The following is a 16,929-nucleotide window of genomic DNA, read 5'->3' on the forward strand; positions in this document are numbered from 1 at the left end:
TTTTTTCATGTCGATATAGTTTTTATTCCTATTATACTTTTTAGTCGTCGTTTTTGTCAAATAAATTCCATTTTTTTCATCATGATTTCACGAGAATATCATCAGAATATTATAAGAAAAAAGAATTACTTAATTTCAAAGATAAAACAGTTTTCCCTATAGGTTTTGACGGTCTGCTTCCTCTCTCCTCTTCTATTATATACTTTGTGACTCAAGGTTTACGATAATTTGTCAATTCAACGAGGAAAATTTGGCTTTTACAATCGAGCCTGTGCGTCATCGAAGTCGAACAGCGACTGTATATAGAACATTACTTCGTTTTTATAGATGCCAATTGTATTTTTCTCTTCGATTTGATTTATCCGCATACTCATGAAAAACAAGAATTTTGTAATTGAAGTAGAAATCTACCGTTTCGATGGAGTGAATCAGAGGGGCAGGGGTTAACAATCTTCCCAAAACAGTCGCTCTGCAAGAAGCGCCAAATTGAAAAATGGAAGACACATGAAAAAGGGGAGAAGTAGGTATGTGACGTATGTGAATGTGAATTGGTTACCACGGGAACGGTAAAATGAACAAACTCCTCCGGGAGGGTTATAATAGTGGCAAATTCCACATCGAACGTTCCGAATAGCAAGGATATATATTTATGATACTCCATGCATGCTTGCCGGAAGCCGGAATAAAGGCGCCATTCATGTTCAAAATAAATTCTAACAATTTTATATTGAAACTCCAATAAACCGCAAACACTGTCTTTTTTGTTAAAAAAAAACGACAACGCATACGCGCGTGTATAGATCCAATTGCGTAAAACGGATAATATTTTGAAGCCTAAAACCATGAATAAATTCCATAATACACTTGAAAAATTTCGAGGTAAAAAATGAGCTGCTGTGCTCTCGACGAATAAGAGGTCAAGGTTTTTTCGAACAACCCTGAAAATCGAAAGTTTCAAACGTGTTTGCTCTATCTTTTTTTTATGCATGATTGCTGTGTAATTTTTATAAAAAATATAGAGTACCTGCGGTGAGTTTTTAATAAAGTTCAAAATACGAATTCGAAAAATATCAACGATTGATAATGAATTAATATAACGGCCATAGCAGGGAATTGATTAAAAATCTTTCTGCATATCCCGGCTTGCATGACTTTCGGCAGGCACGACCATGACACATCGATCACAGCGCCCCTGGCATCGATATTTCGAATGCCAGAGTTCACAAAGCTAAAATAATATAACCTTTATATATACTATTATCTCTTTATTTTTTAGAGAGATATAAAAAAGTCGAAGAATAGGTATCAAAGCTTCGTTATCAGTAGCCAGTAGCCGCGAATCGCTGTTTTTTCTTCTTCACCCTTTCACGAACTCTCGTGTCCGTTGTTTTTTTTCTTTCCCCTATCGGGGTGGGGAGAGAATTGAGTAGCAGCGTAAAAATCGTATTCTTGCGTCTGTGATCGTCGCGGGTTCTAGTCGGTAAAAGAACAAATATAGAAGAGAGAAAGAGACAAAGAAGAAAAAAGAGAGCGAGAGAAAATAAAAGTTAACATAGTGTTTAGTTCGTGACAGTAGTGCAATGGCGAAGAAAACATACGATTTGCTGTTTAAGTTATTGCTCATCGGTGATTCCGGCGTTGGCAAAACGTGTATATTGTTTAGATTTTCGGACGACGCCTTTTCGACTACCTTCATTTCGACAATAGGTAAAACTCGATTTTCGTCCTCGAAACCGCTTGAATCGTTGCCACGAATATAGTTAGCGAAAAAATGTATTTCGTCGTATTCCAATTTAGTCTCGCGCGTCACAACGCCCCGACGATGATATACGCATACTTGCGTATTTAATCACAACGATAAATTCGACCAAATTTCTTCATTGAAAAAAGAAAAAAAAACACTATACGATTGAGAATTGCGTAATCGTAGGATATAAGAAAAAGATTTCAAAGCTTCACAGTGAATTTTCAATTGTGTTTCAGGAATTGACTTCAAAATCAAAACGGTCGAATTGAGAGGCAAAAAAATCAAGTTACAGATATGGTGAGAAACTTTTTTTTTACCAGTATTTAGTGCTTCCTAGGATTCTGAGTCATTAGTTTTGTCAATAAGAATACAGGTTTTCTTAAATTTCTCATTCAACAGGGTAAAGTTGATTTAGAAAGTTGAGATAAAAAATGTTCCTAAAGTACTTGAAATATCAAAAAGAATTTTATCGTCCGAAAGATTTTTTTAATGTCACGGTCAGAATGATTTTATCAATATTTTTTCGCATACTTTTTCAGGGATACCGCTGGCCAAGAGCGTTTTCACACTATCACAACTTCGTACTACAGAGGAGCGATGGGAATAATGCTTGTTTATGATATAACGAACGAAAAGACTTTTGAAAATATTGTCAAATGGTTGAGGAATATCGATGAGGTAATTTCAAAAACCTAAACAACAAAATATGGCGTTATACGCAGAAAGTAAGCATTGTCTTTTGTTTTTTAATGAATCTCCTTTCGCTCGTTTTAGCATGCCAATGAGGATGTAGAAAAAATGATATTGGGAAACAAGTGCGACATTGACGAGAAACGAGTTGTCAGCACGGAAAAGGGCGAAGCGGTTGGTATTTGGGATGCGTTGAAAAATATAGAAATCAAAAGAACCGGCAAGTCTGAAATTTTGTTAAAATTCACAGATAGCGAGAGAGCACGGTATCAGATTTATGGAGACATCGGCCAAGGCGAATATCAATATTGACAGAGCATTCAGCGAGCTGGCAGAAGCAATATTAGACAAAACCCATGGCAAAGAGCCTCAAGATGCGCCGGATCGGGTCACGGTGGATCGCAGAGTTGAAAGAAATTCGAATCGGTGCTGCTAATTTTTAACACTATTTATTTAAAAAAAAAAAAAAAAAAAAAAATCGAATGAAAAAAAAATTTGAAATCGCATAAACCATATTTAAACTCTCGTGCCAGTTGAATTAGATTAATCGTGGCTAGGGCTTAGTCGCGTTAACGTCGCGTCTTTTTTCTGTTGCTAATATTGTTATTTTTTGCATCAATGTGAAAAAAAAAAACAATTCATCTCTCTCCCTCTCGCTCTCTCCTCTCTCTTCGTGGAACGCTGCCCTGCACAGTATCGCGTGCACGCACACATGCATACATTATCCTAACACTATTTTGCACCGACCGCTTATTCGATTTTCGATGATTGCCTCGAAATTCAATACAATCGTAAGATTCCCCACTCGAAGGGTTTTTTCATGCGTTTCAATGCGAATGTATTATTCTTGACAGGAACTTTTTTAATATATGATGATTCGATAAATTTTCGACTAAAAACTTTGCATTTGCGACTTTTTAAACATCGATTTTCTACGATAATGATGATGAGTGTTTATACGCTAGTTATTTGAGAAAAAGAGCAACGAAATAATTTTCCTTATCCCCGTACCGTACCGACCGAATTTGATGGTTTATTCCAAATTCTTAAGGATTTACCGTAATGTCCCCGATCGTTGAGATAAATTAAAAATAATATCGTACAAATAAAATAAAAAGAAAATCCTCATTGTAATTTTGCAGGGATACCAATCCGAAAATCGAATGTTTTTCGTCAAAAGAAAGTAAACTCTTAATGCATCTAGTCCCTGAGAGAGTATAAACTTTTTCAAAGGTGTTTTTTATATAATAATATACGATAATAAAAAGATGAGGGATTAGGGAGAGAGAGATAGAAAAGAAATATTGAAAAAGGGGCAAATTGTGTATTGAGCCACGAAACTTGGCAATATATTTCGTCCGGAGGGAGCTCACGGATTTTCGTCACTTCGTTATTTTTTATTTCGATACGAGAAGAGCTTCTCTGTCCTACCAGCTGTAAGAAATAATTTACTATTAAATAATATAAATGTACACGTGAATATTTTTCCTTTCATCGCATATACGAGCATTGCTTTGCATATATTTTTTTCCATTTATATAATCCTTTTACAATCTTATACATTATGAATGACGAAATCTTCGATTCATGAGAATTCATATCAAAGTGTTTGCAACGAACGGTTCGAGAGCGCATCCATCACAATTCGTCATATCATCGTAAATTACAATGTTCAATGCAGGCTGTAAATAAAGCGAATTCTTTATTAAGAATTAATCAATTAAAAGTCAATTGATCGATGAATTCAATTAAATAAATTATATTCCATTGAAAGTGAATCAACGAAATTAAACTATTCAATACACAAACAATTGAGTACATTTAATTAATTAAAACTTAATTGACATCGAAGATTATTTTTTAATTCTTGAATGAGTAACAAGAATTTACAGTATTATTAAAAATTCTACCATACTATTTAAATATGAAAATACTTCCAGTATAGCGTACGCGCAAAAGACAAACACGGTAGAAAACAATGAACAGTCGGGTTTTACGTTTTTTTTTGTTTTTCTTCAACTTTTTGCATATTTTTGCGCGTCCATAGAAACGAATAGTTATTACTTTCGAACTTGAATTTTTATCCTCCAAGTCCAGGGTGGGTACGCTTTACAGTCGGAATGAAAAAGCTTTGCATTTCGTTGCTTGTAGTAAATTTATGGTTACGTCATGTGACAAAACGCAACGAATCTAGGAGGACTAGCGTTGGAAACGACTTTGTGTTTAGCATTATTTCCATCTTATTTCTAGCAATTAATCTTGTTTCATTGAAATTTTAATCCAAAGAGGATTTCCAAAATTTTACGAGCACATGACCTCTTTTATTACACCAAAGCCGATAATTGTTTGCAATTTCAATAATTGGCTGAATTACTTTTCTCACATTGACTCGTGTTGTTAAAAAAAAAAAAAAAAAAAAAAAAATCGAAAATCTGTTGTCAAAAACATGTTTATTGAGAAAGAATAGATTCTCGACGATGTTCTATTTCGAAGAAATGTTTAAAATTTGTCGAAACAAATAATGCAAAAACTCAACGGTTGAAATGGCTTCCTTCTAATTAGTGGAATTTAGAGGAATAGAAGTCGTGTTTAACGAAAAATTGTGTTGAAGAAACCTTACAGGCATAATACTCGCAAGATTTTTGCTCCTTGGCTCATATATTACTTTTACGGTTCCAGTTGTTTTTTAATAAACATCGATGAACTAGAGTTTAAATAAATAAAGTTAGCGACGCAAATATTTTCTTTTTGTAGTATTTCTTTCACAGATTTTTAATTTAAGAAAGAAAAGAACAGCATTTTTCGTTCTTAATCTCGGGACGCTCCAATAATGGTCAGTATGTAAAGGAAAATGTTAACAACGTCCAGATAGAGATTGAGAGCTGCGAAAATGTACTCTTCCGGCGATATGGAATACTTGTGATTTCCACCGACCATCATTTGCGTGTCGTAAACCAAGTACATCGAAAAAACAAACGCGCCTAAGGAAGCATAAATCAAAGTCATCGTTTTTCCGTGTATGAAAATCGCCAATATCCCAAAGAGCATGAGTATCAACAATGCGACAAACAGCACGCTATGCATCGCTGTGAAATCCCATTTTGTTTGGAACGCAAATATCGTAAGGCCCAAACACACGACCGCTGTTATTCCTACTGCCATCAAAACCTGAAATTAAAAAAATAAACAATTTGAGTTTTTGCTAATCGATAGAACAAGATTTCCAATTGAATTTGAACGAGCTTTCGGGTGTCCCCTCCCCCCCCCCCCCCCCCCCCCCATTAAGTAATGAATGAACTTGACCAACCGCATCAGCTTGATAGGCAGAAGAGATAGAAGCCAAGAGGACGCCTTCTGCGAGAGTGAAAATAGTTAGGAACACATAGTTCATTGGTGCTTTTCGTCGTACGCTTGAACAGCAAGCCATCGAAATGAGGAGAACGATGGTTATTCCGAGACACGTCCAAACCATCCAAGTGTTTTTCTGAACCCATTTTTGGGTTGGTGCATGGTACATGAATAAAGCTATCAATGACATTGTTATGAGAAGCTGGCACATTAGGATCATGTACACTTTTCTGAAAAAAATTTAATTAATTTATTATTATGCATTTTTTCAATGACAAGACAACATTTTTGTTTCTTTTTCACGGTTATAATGAAAGTAAGGTGTAAATTTTTGTTTTGTACCTGATGAAACCTTGTCGTATGCTCTTGTCAGAGAAATCAAAACCCTTTATTCCATCGTCTCCCATTGGATCGTCCATTTGCCCGGATGCACCTTGGTAAGGAGCACCGTACATGCCTGGCTGTTGAGGTTGACCGTATGGAACGCTACCTGGGGGGGGAGGACCTTGTCCGTAAGGACCTTGGCCGTAAGGACCTTGACCGTACGGCGGATATCCAGATGGTGGTGGTCCTTGACCGTACGGGCCGTTATTGTCAGGCAAAACAAATCCAGGACCTAAGAAACAACGATTACAATCATCAATGTTAATAGAACTATTCTATGTAAACAGAAAAAAAAAAAAATATGATCCAAGAACAATTTTCAGAACTCAGTAAAGTTTATATTCAATATATGTTGTTTTTAATTTGAGTTGAAAATGAATAATTATCAATCATTGGAAAACCCTGAAAAGGCAATAGATCGAGTTGAATTGTTAGAAATTATTTCTGTCAGATGCTAATGGAATCTTGCATATTGTAATACTTAACCAAAATAGAAATACACAATGTACATTTAATTCTGTGAAAAAGTAATTTTTCCCCGAGTATTGTTGAAGATAAAAAAGTGTACCTGGTGGAGCTTGAGGGTATCCTGCTCCCGGACCTCCTTGCCAGGTTGTCATCTTCTTTTTTTGCTGCTTTAACTAAAAAAAATCAATATTCCTCAAACTCGCAAACAGTTGACTATCTGCAATAAGAAAGATAAGGTTTATTATTTCGATCATCGATGTTTCAGGAAACGAACGTAGATCAATTATCTGGGAAAATGATTAATAAACGTTTTCTGATCGATAATAATTACCGTTTTTGGAAAAAAAATTGATGGTATTTTAAATTCGAACCGAAAATAATTTAAAAAGATTGTTTTCTTCAAACAATGCTTCTTCATTATAATTATAAGTTACGATTGCACGAAAACATAACGACTTTTAAGTCAAATGGAAACGATGAGAATATAAAGATAATAAGTGAATCAGAGATAAGTCCCTTATTCGTGTCGCATTGTTATCGTGATATGCGTCGTCACATCCGAAAATAGGTAAAAAGAAGATTCAAGAAAATGGAAAATGTCTTTAATCCAGCGGAAACGATATATCTGCAATTTATAGCAAAGAAACTCTTAGGGATGGTAAACCGGGCGTCGATGCACTCGCATTTATCATAAAAATAAATTTCCGCCTGAAATCAATACCGAAAAATTGCGAATTGTTGCGCAATAATTTATATTGCGTATAAAAGGAAAAAAAGTAAATCAATAAAATATTGTTACGATGTCGTATCAAGGTTGCATGCAAAAATTTGTATTAATTAGCTATTAGTAGTGTTGTATAAGAGTATATATAAATTGTTGTGAGAAAACGACGCGTCCTATACATGTGTGTATATATTAACGCATGATATATATATATATATATATATATGATCAATGTTATAATTTGAACGTCAACATCGATGCGTCACCGCGCCCGGTACGTGTAGTTTCTGGAACTCTCCACAATCGATAAAGGCGCACGTCAACATTGTTTCATTTCTTATACTTACTCGATGCTTGACCTACTCTCCAACCCTAATTTGTTCTTCTCTTTGCCGGAGTTTTCGGATTTGATGTCACACTTATACAAGATTGTGAAAAAATAGTACCCTACACGAGGAAATATTCAGAGGAAAACAAAGCTAAACTACTTTCTTTTTTTGTAACGACAAATTCAAGTTTTGTGTTCTGCGAACCAACTCCGCTCGTAACCGATCCACGATGTGACTGATATGAGCCTTGGTGTTACAAACGAGCAGCTAGATGCCCATTCGCCTCCACCCCCTGGTGGCGTGGTGCGTGCTTGAACAAAATAAATCTAACAGTAATTATTACCTTCGTGAACTTGACTCACTGATTTTAGATTTTTAGCTTTTTTTTTATTTAGTAAATCATTTGTTTGTCGGTGATTGGCGAACGGATAACTAATAACTTACTAACTTTTTTCAATTTTAAGCCATTACCAATTTGCGAACCCTTATAATTGAAGTGCAATAATTTGTTGATCAGTAATTCGTTTTCGAGAAATTCGAGAAATCGCGACGTCGGACACGACTTGATGTTTCCATTATATTTTCCTAATGAACGAATTCCAACAAACTTTGCTGCTCTTTTTTCTCAACATTTTCGAATGCCGCTGTTTTATCGATCTGGTACCAGGCGAGAGTAGTCGCGTCCCCGACATTTCCAAAAAACGCTTGCAAAAACATTCACTCTGTAATATAATTCGACATTTTTATTCAATCAATCCATCAATTTGACCAATTTAAGACAAATCCGTTATTAAGCTGTTTGTTGTAAAACAAAAATTTATTTTTTTCTTTGATTTATTTCTTTCAATCGATTTTTCGATCGGTAAAAAAGATTATACCGAAAGACGGTACGAGCACTAGTGGCATCTATTGAGAGAAAATGGAAGTGAAATAGTATCGATTGAGAAACTATCGATAGTGGCCACCCATTCTCTACGAGGAGGAGAGTCGTTTGCCCGAGTCTTCTTGCTCTTCTCGTAAGTTCGTTACTCTTCTCCTCACCTCCATCACAGCCAGTAAAGATGGACTCTTGAGAGAATTCTTAGTTTCGGTGGTGTATACTCAAGTGTCTAATGTTAAAGTTTTTTTTTTTAATTTAAAAATCCGTGTGCGAGCGCGTAAAAAATCGTTTCCTTTATTTAATCCGAAATCTGAACAAGTTTCGTCTATGCATGCAACGTTTTGTTGAATAATGATTGTGCAAGAGCCAGTACAGGTAAATAATGGGAAAAAAACGGAGAAAAAAGCTGTAAAAATTCGCGTAATGAATTAGTAAAACAAAAACGTAAAGTGCATATTCTCTCCCGGGGGTTTAAAAAGCTCGTGGAATTATATCTAAGTAGTTTATTTATCAATAATTGCTCAACTAATAAAAATTCGATTTTCGTATATTCATTCTCCTTCGACTATGTAAGCGACGTATTGGAACAATTTTTCTACGTCCAATTTTTTTCGATGTTTTTACTTCACATTTGTCAAAATAACACTTTGCATCTCCCCCGACCGTAGTTCCCATCGATTTATTATTAATCTATAAATAAAACCAAACTCAATACGAAACGGAAATTCATCGTATTCTCTCCCTCTACTGTCAAACTTTCAAATCATTCCCATTTCCCTGAATTACATCGATTTTTCAATTTACACATGTTTAAAAAAATTTTTTACATTTCTTGGTTTTTTTTGTTTAAAAAATTTGTTCAGCAAGAAATTTTTTTTTTCTTTTCCTGTTTCAGGCTGCCATATGGCATTGCCTGAATCATTATGCTTATCCGGATGCTATATTCTTAGCGGAGAGACTCTGCGCCGAAGGTATTTTATTTTTTTTAATATCCCTCATTTGCAATGTTGACATTGGATAGTAACAACAATTTTTTCACCTTGTTTATAGTGTGAAAATTGTTTGATGGTTTATTGACTTAACAAAAACTTTCTTTTCTTTTTTAATATAATATTCTGAAGGTATTAAAAATCACACATTATTTGCAGCACAGATTTATTTGTGAAGTATCGAGGCATGCCTAATAATATCAAATATGATAAAAATCAACTTGAAATTTATTAAATATTTCTTCAATAGTAATGATCGAATTATGTTGCAAATTATTATGAAAGGAAAATTAATATTATGAGATATTTTTATAATGCAAGTTTTTTAGGTAGTAATAGTCATAGTCGTAATAATAATAATAGGTTTTCTATACTTTTAATGTTAAAATTACCTTTTTTTTTTGTTAAAATATTGCAGTGGATTCGGAGGATACACTTTTTCTTTTGGCAACGTGTTATTATCGTTCTGGAAGAGTGAGGCAAGCTCATGCTTTGCTCTCAAAAAAAGCACCGAGTTCCTCGCAATGCAGATTCCTATTGGCAAAATGTTGTCACGACCTTGAAAAGTAAATAAAAATTAAAAATATATTAATTTTCAAACGAAAGGAGATATTTTCCAAGCTAGAGACAGAGAGAGAGAGAGAGAGAGAGTTGAAATTTCTTGAGTTTGCTCTTCCATGATCCATATGTCATAGTTTTTACAATATAATTTTCAATTTGATTCCGTTTGAAATCTCAAATATACAGATCGATATCCTCAATACATGAATATTTCTTATTTCATAATGAAAATTTCATTGCAACAGATATGCAGAAGCAGAAGCAGCTATAACCGGTGGTTATTACAAGCAATTGAAAAATTTAGAGGATGTAGTAACACAATTTGGTGATCAAGCTTGTTTCACGTTGCAAATAATAGCAAAGATATATTACAAAATAATGAGAACGGCAAGAGCTAACGAAGCTCACAAACTGGCCTTGAAGTTGAATCCGTTTTTGTGGCATTCGTTCGAGGAACTTTGCAACGTCGGGGAAAAGATTGATCCTGCAAAAACTTTTCAACTCGATAAATTGGAAAATTTTGCAATGTGTCACGGAACAACACCGATTTTGAATTACGTCACTGAGCCCGATCTCATTGTTTCCAACAATTCAAACAACAACACACCTACTTCGAACACCAACAACGTGTAATTATAATTGAAATTTTCATTTGTTCTTTTTCAAAAAATTCTAACCAATTATAAGCCATAATTCTGTTGATTGATTCGTTTGATAAAAAATAGAACACCCGTTGGCCAAACGATGATCGTAAACGGCTCACCAGGAGGAAGATTGTACTCGACGACCCCTTCTTTGGAAGAGAGCCCGCAAACGACGCAACAGCTGCCCTCCGGGGCGCAACCGGTACATTATAATAATACTTCATTGATATCACCGAGAGGAAAGCCACCGCGTTATAGAAGTATGTTCAGCAATTCGATGAGCCCTTTAACTCCCAGTTTCGGTATTCTTCCGTTGGATTCGAATAGTCCTGAACCAACAATATTGCCATCTCACGTCTCTATTAACGAAGGTAGTGACCTCAAAAGCCTTGCCAAACGAGTCTGCAGTCTCAGAGCACACGTTGGGGTGAGTTCAAGATTAAAACTTTGTTTCAGTTTTCAATGAAAATCACTTTTCGCAATTCAACATAGAAATTGACGATCCTTCATCGCCAATTTTCACAAAATATTCTTCCTCTCTCCGTCTTTCATTGATTCTCGCGGGGTTTTCGCAGCAGTTGATGTCGAGAAAAGAAACGCCGCTTCAACAAGGCAAGCCGGTATTCTCACAATCCGGTAACACGAGTAACACTGCCAATATTGTTACGGTAACACCGACAACGCCGACGCCGACAGCACCGACTCTTCAGGGACCTAATGTCAGACGTTCGTCGAGACTCTTTAGTCACAGTTATTCAGTAAAGGTAACGATTTTCAGATTCATCGTATCGACACGCGTGTCGTTTGCATATTTAACTCTTGTTCTCTCCTCGTTAAAAAGGAAAACAACAAATCGCCAAATCGCAACAAATTCGTCACCCCAAAGTCACCATCTCGCAAGACCAAAGCTCGTCTGTCAAAGACTAATTTAAATAAGGCTAATTTCAATGAATTGAACGAGAGAAATCGAAGCGAGAAGGAAAAGAGCGAGACAATAACTTCGGAAAAAATGGTTGCAGCTACCAATGCCCTTAATCATAGCAACGCTTCGCATTGCGCGCTGATCCTCCAAAAACAATGCGCCGGTAAGTTGATCATTAAAATTCGGAGAAATATGTAACGAGTTAAAGAGCCAAGTAGAATGATAGGAGAGAATTATGAGAGAGAGATTGTTGGTTCAACAGAAGGATTAATGTCGCTACTCCGAGAGTTGGGTCTGGCGTATCAGCATCTGAGCCAATTCAATTGTAGCCAGGCGGTCGAAATATTGAACATATTACCGGCCCGCCATTACAATACGAGTTGGGTATTATCGATGCTGGCCCGAGCGCATTTCGAGATGAACGATTACAAAAAATCATCGAGCTATTTCAGTCAAGTGCGACAATCGGAGCCCCAACGTACAGAATTAATGGAAATATACAGTACGGTTTTATGGCATTTGCACGCCGAGGTCGAATTATCGACCCTGGCGCAGGAACTCGTCGCCGAGGATCGCAATTCACCGGCTGCGTGGTGCGCAACGGGAAATTTGTTTTCCGCTCAAACCGAGCACGAGACGGCAATTAAATTTTTTCAACGAGCCATTCAAGTCGATCCAAATTTTCCATACGCCTTTACGTTGCTCGGCCACGAGTACGTATTAACCGAAGAATTGGACAAAGCCATAACTGCTTTCAGAAACGCTATAAGATTGGATCCTCGACATTATAACGCTTGGTTCGGTCTTGGAACTATTTTTTTTAAACAAGAACAATACAGTCTTGCTGAATTACACTTTAAACGTGCGCTGCAAATAAATCCGCTTAATTCGGCCATCATGTGCCACATCGGAGTCGTTCAACATGCCCTCAAAAAAACTGATCAAGCCCTCAAAACTTTGAACGCCGCGATCACCAACGACCCGGACAATACCCTCTGCAAATTCCATCGTGCCAGTATTAATTTTTCTATTGGACGACACTACGAGGCGCTCAAAGAATTTGAAGAATTGAAAAGCATCGCTCCCAAAGAGTCTCTAGTCTATTACTCCATAGGAAAGGTAAGCAAACGACGATGCTTCATTCCCGTACTATTTTTTTTATTTCAAATTTTCTACCATCATTCCTTTCTAAATTATTCTCTCTTTTCGTCCCTCAGGTTCACAAAAAATTAGGCAATACTCATCTAGCCCTGATGTACTTTAGTTGGGCCACAGATTTGGATCCTAAAGGGGTCAACAGCCAAATCAAAGAGGCGATTCTCAGTCCTGGTCAAGGAGACGACGAAGTACCCACGATTCAATCACGTGAGGGACATGACTATATTTATTTAAACTTATTTAAACCTTCGAATAATTGGATTGGAACGATAAACGAGAGAAAAATAAAAAAAATTTGTCAACAGCGGATCCGCAGCCGCAAAACAGTTCGACGGAGCAGGACGGCGAGGTAAGCGGGGAAGCTAGCGGGGAGAGTAGCATTTCGGCGAGGAACGTGACGATCGAGGCGCACGCTGACGACAGCGACGACAGCTTATGAACGTCCAGGTTTACCATTGCGACGAGATGTCTAAACTCGTACTATCTCGTCTTGCGCTACAGAGGAATATATTATTTATATATATACATAAACAAAAGAAAAAACAGAGCGGAGAAGAAAGAGAAAAATGAAACTAGGCGCGGCAGGAAAAGGGTTTAGGCGCACACCGAGCGCCCGAAAAGTTATCAAGATATTGTCTATATGGTTCGGAGAAGCATTTTTTTACACTCGCGCTGTTTCTCTTTTTTTTCCCCTCTATCGTCATCTTTTCTCATTTTCTTGACTCCATATTCTCGCATTTCTTCATCGAATTTACAATTATGGCGAAGGAAAACGAGCGCGCTACTAGAAAGAAAGGAAAATTGTGGGTGTCTCGAGGGCGATTTATTCATCTCGTGATTGTTCATTAGATAGAAGGATATTAATTTAGTCTAGAAGCAGAAAGAACAGGAGGAGTCGATGCTGCTGAATTTTTGTGTAAATGTAAATTATTATTATTATTTCTAGTATTATTATTATATTTAATGTTATTAGGATCGAAGCGATCACTGGACGAGTGTTGGCCTCGCCAATCGCGCCACCGAAAGATCGCGTGCAATTAATCGAGCGGCGTCGCAAGAGTGAGCGAGGCAAAGGGAGCGGGAGCATTAAACAGAGATTTTTAGAAACGCAAAGATTTTTTTTTCTAAATTCTCGCGCGTCGCAGCTTCGATATCGCCGATAAGAGTCTCTCCTCTGTTCCAAGGACACGAGTATAGCGTACAAGTCGCGTATAACTATATCCCGACCCCCAACATCGATAGATTATTTAATGGAAGAAGAAAAAAAATTACAAAAAAACCGAATCGAAGCGAGGCAAAGCAAAAGAAAATAAAAAGATGAATACGAAACTTGAATTGAATTTTTTTACCCACGTCACTCTGCTGCTGCGCTCGAATGTCATTCAAGTTGGATTGTTTTTTTTTTTCTTTTTTTCTTTTTAATTTTCACTTCGATTTTAACAACGATTGCTCCGATCGAGGAAAGTTTACTCAACTTTCCTTGGGTTCTTACCAGGATAAACGCGTTCGGTCTATCTAGACCGCTGATTTATTCTGATGTCAAGTTTCGTCGTCGTCGTCGTCGTCGTCGTCGTCGTCGTCGTTACAAATCAGGTCGAACAAACATTTCACTCGCTCCTCACTTTTTCGATGATAACGAATATGCTGATGCTCTCCCCTCCTTCAATTGCCGAACTCATATCTGTGGCAGATTGTGAAAAAAAAAAAAAAAAAAAAAAAATAATATCAAAAGCCTCGCACCAGTTGACAGGCAACGGCAGTCTCAAGTTTTCCATTGTCGCACGCTGTCGTTGTCGTGAATTTATTTGAAGAAATGGCCGATTTTGTAGAAACTGGTGAGTCATGCAATATCTTTTCGTGCCTGTGTTCACATGTTTTTCATGCATGCATTTGTGCGGGGCGATGATCAGTGCTTGGACCAACGAAACTCACGCAACTGGGTAGAACTTTGACCCACGAACACTTGGCTCTTGATTTTGACAAGTTTTACGTGCCTCCGCCGAAACAACTCGCCCCTTATTTCTCCGACAGGATTGATCTCTCCAACGTTGGCTTCCACAAACAATATCCGTAAGCGGCGGAGACTGCATTTTTCCAAAGGATTTTTCCATTCATATGACTTTGAATGATTTCATAAACACGATTCGCGGTACGACTAATAATCGAGTTTGTTTTGCTCCTTTTATCGAGCAGTTACAGCAACGTCTACAATGTCAAGTTCAATGACGAAGATGCCCGCGTGGCCGTCCTCGAGGACGTTAAACTTTACAAAAAATTCGGGGGTGGCACGATCGTTGAGAACACGAGCCATGGACTCAAGCGCGATATCCCTTTGATGAAACGGATCAGCCAAGAGTCCGGAGTCCATGTTATCCTTGGCACCGGTACGATACTCCAATATCATATATATATATATAAGTCCATTAAAACTATGCGTACTTTCGCTTTTTCTTGTACAGAGGGTACTCCGCTATATCGGAGTAGTTTTTTCCATTGATCATTATTCAACCGCGCTTTGGAATCCTGTTTAATAATCGAATATAGGTCACTACGTTGCTCTTACACAAAACAACGATGTCATTTCGAACTGTAACGAGGAGAAGATGCGCGATCTGATGACAAGAGAATTGACGATCGGTTGCGAAGATGATCCATCCGTCAGAGCTGGAATAATCGGAGAAGTTGGAAGCGGTTGGCCGATGCACGGTGAGGAAGCGAAGAGATTTTTCGTTGTTTATGAACTTATCCGTGATACTTAATTTCGTAGAGTTCGAAAAAAGAGCAATTCGAGCGAGTGCACGAGTACAAGCCGAAGTAGACGCTCCTGTGACGTTTCATCCGGGGCGAAACGGCGAAGCTCCGTTTGAGATTATTAGGATTTATCTCGAGGCTGGTGGTGCTGCGAAAAGAGCAATCATGTCTCATCTCGATCGTAAACTGCTCTATTGTTATTTTGTACCTTTTATATAGAAGGCTCATACAAGTTCGTTGACTACTCTATCGATCGAATCGATGTATTATTTCGTAGGAACTCTTCTGAAGGAGGAAGAACTTGTCGAATTCGCGAAAATCGGTTGCTACTGTCAATTGGATCTTTTTGGTACGGAATGCTCGTATTATCAACTCGACGAGGCTACCGACATGCCATCGGACGCTCAACGAATCGACAAGCTCAAATTGCTCAAGGACGAGGGTCGTCTCGATCGGTTACTCATGAGCCACGATATCCATACCAAGCACAGATTGGTGAATTTCGGTGGACACGGTTACGCTCACATAATCAACAATGTCCTGCCAAAAATGAGACTAAAGGGTTTTACCGAGAGTGAAATCGATGTAATAACGATCGATAATCCGCGCGAATGGCTTACTCGTCGTCGCTGCTGATAATTACTCTACCGCACCGTCTGGTCACAAAATTGCTACGAGTACGCGTGTTATATATCGTAACGTTAATAATCAACAACTGTTATCCGAATAAATTTATGAAAGTCAGAGAAAAGTTGCATCAAACTTTGCTCTCTTCTCCGTCATATTTCGCGACGCGACACGAGCGGTAAAAGTATACGATACTCGCTGAACCTGAATAATTAATGACTCATCATATTGCGAAAGGGGTTGAATCGAGGAGGAGGAGGAGGAGGAGGAGCTTTTCGATTGGGCTTTTCGAGTTTAAATTCCGTTAGGAACTTTGACTTACATTATTCATCGTTTAACCTCGCAGTTTCGCGGCGTCTACAATTAAATTTTTTTCGTTCAAAGTTATATTGCGCGCGATGGACGAGTTGTGCCCCCTCCCCTCCGAGGACTGTGCGACTCGCGCAACGACGACTCTGCGTGTTGGGGAGGAGAGCAGCAGTACGAGAAAAGGTGAGTTTGCGTGTGCGATCGACTATCGGGCGTGGTGGGGTTCTCTCGCATACTCTCGATATCAGTACTCGGACAATCCGACGGTCTATACATATATTTTGATATATATACAGGCTATTCCACTGGAAAAACGTCACTGTCGCCTTCCAAACTTTATTTTATTATTCTTTTTTTTTTAAATCTCAGGCGAAGTATGGAAATTTATCCCTACATTC

At 37.7% G+C, this 16,929-nt stretch overlaps 4 protein-coding genes across 7 annotated transcripts; 3 read left to right on the forward strand and 1 right to left on the reverse strand.

Moving 5' to 3' along the window:
* The first annotated feature begins 1,229 nt into the window (after positions 1–1,229).
* Positions 1,230–3,909, forward strand: Rab10 (RAS oncogene family member Rab10). The gene is made up of 5 exons (XM_043432313.1): positions 1,230–1,707; positions 1,984–2,044; positions 2,287–2,425; positions 2,522–2,611; positions 2,688–3,909. Exons 1-5 carry the CDS (start codon positions 1,581–1,583, stop codon positions 2,871–2,873), a joined length of 603 nt encoding a protein of 200 aa, XP_043288248.1. The 5' UTR covers positions 1,230–1,580; the 3' UTR covers positions 2,874–3,909.
* Positions 3,910–3,917: 8 nt separating this feature from the next.
* LOC122418208 (protein lifeguard 1-like) lies at positions 3,918–7,944 on the reverse strand. 3 transcript variants are annotated; one of them, XM_043432311.1, is made up of 5 exons: positions 7,709–7,944; positions 6,738–6,810; positions 6,128–6,401; positions 5,745–6,015; positions 3,918–5,605 (listed from the first exon to the last, which is right to left on the reverse strand). In XM_043432311.1, the coding sequence occupies exons 2-5, from the start codon at positions 6,787–6,789 to the stop codon at positions 5,246–5,248; spliced, it is 957 nt and encodes a 318-aa protein (XP_043288246.1). In that variant the 5' UTR covers positions 6,790–6,810; positions 7,709–7,944; the 3' UTR covers positions 3,918–5,245. The 3 variants fall into 3 exon arrangements, with proteins under 3 accessions (XP_043288246.1, XP_043288245.1, XP_043288247.1); XM_043432310.1 differs by having other exon boundaries at positions 6,738–6,854; XM_043432312.1 differs by lacking the exon at positions 7,709–7,944 and adding an exon at positions 6,969–7,642 and having other exon boundaries at positions 6,738–6,854.
* Positions 7,945–8,716: 772 nt separating this feature from the next.
* Cdc27 (cell division cycle protein 27) lies at positions 8,717–14,173 on the forward strand. 2 transcript variants are annotated; one of them, XM_043432141.1, is made up of 10 exons: positions 8,717–8,945; positions 9,466–9,541; positions 9,978–10,125; positions 10,366–10,749; positions 10,846–11,191; positions 11,340–11,528; positions 11,606–11,849; positions 11,949–12,805; positions 12,904–13,051; positions 13,150–14,173. In XM_043432141.1, the coding sequence occupies exons 1-10, from the start codon at positions 8,922–8,924 to the stop codon at positions 13,281–13,283; spliced, it is 2,550 nt and encodes an 849-aa protein (XP_043288076.1). In that variant the 5' UTR covers positions 8,717–8,921; the 3' UTR covers positions 13,284–14,173. The 2 variants fall into 2 exon arrangements, with proteins under 2 accessions (XP_043288076.1, XP_043288077.1); XM_043432142.1 differs by having other exon boundaries at positions 11,343–11,528.
* A 370-nt stretch (positions 14,174–14,543) lies between these two features.
* LOC122418103 (phosphotriesterase-related protein) lies at positions 14,544–16,364 on the forward strand. The gene is made up of 6 exons (XM_043432143.1): positions 14,544–14,679; positions 14,755–14,914; positions 15,038–15,228; positions 15,389–15,550; positions 15,612–15,776; positions 15,873–16,364. Exons 1-6 carry the CDS (start codon positions 14,658–14,660, stop codon positions 16,229–16,231), a joined length of 1,059 nt encoding a protein of 352 aa, XP_043288078.1. The 5' UTR covers positions 14,544–14,657; the 3' UTR covers positions 16,232–16,364.
* Positions 16,365–16,929: the final 565 nt, after the last annotated feature.

This window comes from Venturia canescens, chromosome 11, assembly GCF_019457755.1.
Source record: "Venturia canescens isolate UGA chromosome 11, ASM1945775v1, whole genome shotgun sequence".
NCBI classification, from domain to species: Eukaryota; Metazoa; Arthropoda; class Insecta; order Hymenoptera; family Ichneumonidae; genus Venturia; species Venturia canescens.